The sequence below is a fragment of the Pterocles gutturalis genome, unplaced genomic scaffold (assembly GCF_000699245.1).
Source record: "Pterocles gutturalis isolate BGI_N339 unplaced genomic scaffold, ASM69924v1 scaffold47052, whole genome shotgun sequence".
In the NCBI taxonomy this organism is placed as follows: Eukaryota; Metazoa; Chordata; class Aves; order Pterocliformes; family Pteroclidae; genus Pterocles; species Pterocles gutturalis.
The window spans coordinates 288-5,844 of record NW_010117239.1 but is presented as its reverse complement, the minus strand read 5'-3'; the positions used below and the strand labels follow the sequence as shown (position 1 = coordinate 5,844).

General features: G+C 48.5%; 1 protein-coding gene across 1 annotated transcript; it reads left to right on the top strand.

Moving 5' to 3' along the window:
• The first annotated feature begins 279 nt into the window (after positions 1-279).
• Positions 280-1,890, top strand: GJC1 (gap junction protein, gamma 1, 45kDa). Its single transcript, XM_010075728.1, has one exon. The coding sequence runs from the start codon at positions 280-282 to the stop codon at positions 1,459-1,461; it is 1,182 nt and encodes a 393-aa protein (XP_010074030.1). The 3' UTR covers positions 1,462-1,890.
• Positions 1,891-5,557: the final 3,667 nt, after the last annotated feature.

Below are 5,557 nucleotides of genomic sequence, written 5' to 3'. Positions count from 1 at the left end.
CGTTTTGTTTGGGAAACGGCAGTTAACTGCTGCTTTTTTTTTTTTTTATAGCCGACTTCTCAAAAGCCTGCGGAGGAGATGTAGGATCTTCAAGCAAATTCTGGCGGCTGGAGTTTCCCAATAACAGGTGATGCTACAAAAATGGTTGTGTGTTGGCTGTAAAATTCTAGAGTTTTCTGATTCTCTTGCTTGAATGTTTGCACCGCTTGGGCTCAAGCTGAGAAACTCATAAATATTTGGGGGTTTTGTTTGTTTTTTAGATAAAATTATTTGACCACCATGAGTTGGAGTTTTCTGACCCGTCTGTTAGAGGAGATCCACAATCACTCCACCTTTGTTGGCAAAATCTGGCTGTCGGTGTTGATTGTATTTCGGATTGTCCTAACTGCCGTGGGAGGAGAATCCATTTATTACGATGAACAAAGCAAATTTGTCTGCAACACGGAGCAGCCTGGCTGCGAGAATGTTTGTTACGATGCTTTCGCTCCCCTTTCGCACGTGAGGTTTTGGGTCTTTCAGATCATTCTCATTGCCACGCCGTCTGTGATGTATTTAGGCTACGCAATCCATAAAATCGCCCGCATGGTGGAACACAGCGAAGCCGATAGAAGAATCCGAAGCAAAAGCTTTTCCATGCGCTGGAAACAACACCGTGGCTTAGAGGAAACGGAGGAGGACCACGAGGAAGACCCGATGATGTACCCTGAGATAGAGCTGGAAAGCGAGCGGGAGAATAAAGAGCAGCAGGCCCCTGCCAAAGCCAAGCACGACGGCAGGCGGCGAATCCGGGAAGATGGACTCATGAAAATTTACGTGCTGCAGCTTCTGGCGAGGACTACGTTTGAAATCTGCTTTCTGGTGGGGCAGTATTTGTTGTACGGCTTTGAGGTCCGCCCCATCTTTGTGTGCAGCAGGAAGCCGTGCCCGCACAAGATCGATTGTTTCATTTCCAGGCCAACCGAAAAGACCATTTTCCTGCTCATCATGTACGGGGTGAGCTGCATGTGTTTACTTTTGAATGTCTGGGAGATGCTCCACTTGGGATTCGGCACAATCCGGGACACGCTGAACAACAAGAGGAAAGAGCTGGAAGACTCTGGTACCTATAATTATCCTTTTACCTGGAATACTCCATCCGCTCCTCCTGGCTACAACATCACCGTCAAGCCAGAGCAAATGCAATACACCGAACTGTCCAACGCCAAGATGGCCTACAAACAGAACAAAGCCAATATCGCTCAGGAACAGCAGTACGGAAGCAACGAAGAAAACATTCCTGCCGACCTGGAAAATCTGCAGAGGGAAATTAAAGTGGCTCAGGAGCGCCTGGATCTCGCCATCCAGGCTTACAACAACCAAAACAATCCCAGCAGTTCCAGAGAGAAGAAATCCAAAGCAGGCTCGAACAAAAGCAGTGCCAGTAGCAAGTCAGGAGATGGGAAGAACTCTGTCTGGATTTGACGTTGGCTGAGTTTATATATTGTGGGTTTTTTTCTCCTAGTTCATCATAACCAGCAACCCCTCGAATAACGGCTTCCATTAAGTAAATATTTGACTCTGTTTATTTTCAGGGATACCGTTGGCTAGTGATTCGAGCTCTCAGAAAGGGTTTGTACACATATTAGTAGGATTCTAGAACTTTATTCTTCTGTCTTCCAAGTCAGGAGACAACTGGGTATATTGAAATCATTCTCATTGAACGGTTTATGCTGTATGTACAGTATTCTAGTACATTTATTATGCACAATTTTTTGTATTTGTACACTGGATCTCTAAGTTTCCCTTTTTTATATTAATGAGGAGAAAGCAATGGGTAGCTGTTAGCGTTTGGCTAGTTTTAGTACTGTGGTCCACAGTTTCGTCGTCGTTCTTCCTTGTTTTAAACGTAAAACTTTTCTATGCTGCGTTTCCAAAGTGCCTTGAACCGTGCACAACAGCACAGAGGAGCCTCCGGTTATCCAGGCAGCCCCCGGGTGCCAGTTGCTGAGCAGCAAAAGATTCGGAAAACATCTGTTAATGGTGCTCTTGACTCTGTCTTTTACAAAAAAAGCTGTGCTAGTTATCAGATGGAAGTGTCATACTCGAGCTTCTATGTGCTGTAGGGGTTTTTTTTTGCCCGATGGAAAATTACTTACAAGAAAAATAGACGTGTGGGAGAGTCCTTGTGTTGAGACCGAGTGTGCCAGCCGTAACGCGGAGAGGGCTCAGGCCTCCCCGCGAGCTTTACGCAACAGGAGGGAAGAGAGACTTCAAACTCTTGTAAGACAACCAGAAAAAAAGGAAATCGAAATTACTGGATTCAGTAAATCCACATATTTCCGTGATATCTATGGACAGAGATGTTCTGGAGGTCTGTTGTTACATAACACCCCGCTCCCCGAGGGCATGTGGTTGTTCCGGTACCTTTTGGAGAAGATTTTCTGTCTTTTCCACAGTTAATCTGGTTGGATGGAGTCATGGTAATTTTGTTTCTCTGTGCATTAGGCTCGAGGAAGAACCTTCCTCCCCCCCAGCCAGGACAAACGAGCTGTCTGGAAGAGTTTTTACAAAACCCTTTCTGAATATCAATGCTATTGCCTTATCCCAGACCCCTCTTCCTTCCATTATGTCCGAGGAATTTCCTTCAGACAGAGCAATACGTATAATTTAGATTTCTGCTTGAGAGACCAGTCGGCTTTGGCATTCTGTGGTTTTTGGCATTAAACTTGAATTTAGAATCAGCAGGAGGAAGATGCGGAATTTGCTGCCTTTGGCGGTGTCTTTTTGGCAGGGCTGTGCACAAACGTTGGAGCGATGCTGAGAAACGCGTGTGCTTTTTGCTGCTTTCTGTGATGGATTCAGGACCTTGCTCTGCTCTTTTTTTTTTTTTTTTTTTGGTTAGGCTTTCGTGCATTTTAACACATTTTAGGGGCCTGTTTTAAGCGAGACTGTTCTGTTTCGAGGCTACCTCAGTCCCCAGCGCCCTCGGTACAGCCTGGCCAGGGGCAGGATTGAGCAACGAGGCTCCGTGGAGGGCGCAGGTAAACCTGTCCTCCCTTCCCGGCCCGCAGAACATCCGAGCGGAGGCTTTACATTAGATTTAAACCAAGGGGATACGAGCACACGCTTGCAGTTAACCTATGCCCGAGCACTTGCTGAAAACGGGTCTTTTGCTGAATTATTTTCAGTCTGTTCTCACTCTGGGACGCCAGGCAGTCCAGGTGCAGGTCCCAGCTCTGCTTTAGAGAGACGTTTGTGTGCCCAGAGCCAGCGCAACCCTCCGCACGAGGTCAGCGAGAGCTTCTCTGGTTCATCTCCAGCAGAGATGTTTGGAAACAAACTTGGTTTTGTTGAATTACCCCCTGGGTGCCGCTCCGGGAAAGGAGCAACCTGTGGATTTGGTGCAGGAAAGTTTCAGGGCGATGTCTTTAAGTAGCAGCAAGTAGCAGAGCGAGCACGCGGCGGTTTTGGAAGGGTCGGGCAGGGGGAGCTGGGCGGCAGAGCTGGGCGGCGCGGTGGCACTGGCTGCGCGGGGCGAGAGGAGGTGATGAATAGCGCTGCGGTGATGAACGGGGCTGCAGAGGGGCACGCTGCCCTGCCAGCAGAAAGCTGTGAGCCTGCTGGAGAAGTTGGGTGGAAAACACGTTGGAAAGTGCTCGGGAAAGACATTTGGAGCCTGGAGATAAAGGCGATGCGTGGCGGCAGTCCACCCATTATCCCCCGACACTGGGGTTGTTCTTTTCCGCTTCCCCAAAGGCTGACGTTGCTTTTAACCCGTTGGGGTGGGTTTGGAACAGCCTTTCACCGCCCGAACGGCAAGAAGTGAAAATCCTCTCCCCTTGCTGCTCCCTATGCAAACGGCAGCGGTTTCTATCAGTGGGTTCAGATGAAATCAGTTCATGCCAGCTGCTTCCCCCGATAGTTTATGAGCCCTTTCCCAATTAACGATCTAAACCATTGCCTGCTGGAAGCTGCTGTCTCAGGCCAGTCCTGTGGGCGTGTGTCCGCACCAGTAAATCCATCCTCCCGCTAGCGAGCAGAGTGTACAGCATATTCCAATCCCAGCACTGAATTCATTCCCAAAACGCAAAGTCATGGAGCTGTTTCTGTTACTGGTTTATTTTGTTTTCATTTTAATGGTGTATAAAGAGCACATTTTCTTTGAAACTGAGTGTTTGTTGTTAGTAGAGGATGTCTGTTAAAGCTCTCGGTGTTCCTGTCTGTGACTGTATTCAGTTTCAAAGTATCGGGCTTGATTTTTCCTTTTGAAGAAACGATACGTGCATTACTTTACAATGCTCTCTTGCTTTGGCTTAATGTGGGCCATTCCGAAATAAACCTTCAGAAGAGACTTTTGGACAGAAAATACTGAACATCACTCGGGTTTGTCGTGTCATTCTCTGGTTTTGGATGGAGTTTGCGGGGGGGAAAAAAAAAAATCTATTAAATCCAGTGGATTACTTCAGCCTGAGTGTGACGGTTTCTTTTTTCCAGCGATAGAATGTGCTCCGAGTACGTGCGTGAGGGAAAGGAATATTTTAATGATTTGTTTTAGAGCCATAACTTGGAATTTTTATATATTTGACCTTGTTTAGTGTAATAAAAGGGTCGATTCAAAACTCTGCCTTTCTGCACGCGAGTTGCTCTTCAGTGACAAGAACAATCGCGTTAAAAAAATGATAAACTTTGCAAGTCAGACCTTGAGAAGTGTACCGCTTCTGAAAACATGAGAAATCTGCATTTCTGCATATCAATGAGCATGCTGAGATTGTCCAGTGAACTGTGCCGCCGTAGCTGGCCTCATTTAGCCGGGATTTTCAGTGGAACATACGGGAGCTGGCTGCCCAGCCCCATTTGAAAATCGCAGCTGAATGCCCGTCTGTTCTGCCATAACAAAAGCTGGCTTTTGTAAGCGTCCCGTGCGTTCCCCTCGCTGCAGATTTGGCCTCAAAATCAGAAATATGTCGTTCAGCGGTTTGCTGTGTTGTGCAGCTTCAGGAGAACTGGAAGGGAGGTGGATTCGGTGGTGTGGGCTTGGAGTAAAAAGCTGCTTGTTGAGATTTAAAGAAAAAAGCAGCCGTGTAGGCAGGGATAATTCTGTTCCTGCTCATGGAGCACGTTGGGTCCTGAGCCTCGGCGAGGGCTGTAACGGCAGGAATCAGTGCTGGCGGCCGAGGCAGGATCCAGCAGTAATAATTATGTGTGTTCTTTCAACTCTCAGGTTCCCTGAGCATCCTGCAGGCTCCACAGACCGGGAACCGCCTTCGGACGGGCACCGCCTTCGGAGAGGGGAGCAGCCGGGCGGCAGTCGCCAGCTCCGTGCCTGGGCAGGGTGACACCGGCTGGAGCCGCGCAGTGCTGGTTTGAGCACAGGGATAACCCAGGGGCTGCGGCGGGGCCGGGGCTCCTCCCGCGTCACCTCCGCTGCTCCAGAAGGACACTGGACCTCGCCGTTATCTGTAAGCACGCGAGGATCGCTGGATGAGTCAACGCAGGCAGCTACGGGTAGCCAGCTGAGCACGTGCTGAAGGGTTTTAAAGCGCAGAGGCCTTCATTTACCCACGGATTTCAGAGAAAT

Excerpts from the sequence above, each read along its gene's own strand:
- GJC1 (XM_010075728.1), top strand. The coding sequence starts at position 280 with ATGAGTTGGAGTTTTCTGACCCGTCTGTTAGAGGAGATCCACAATCAC.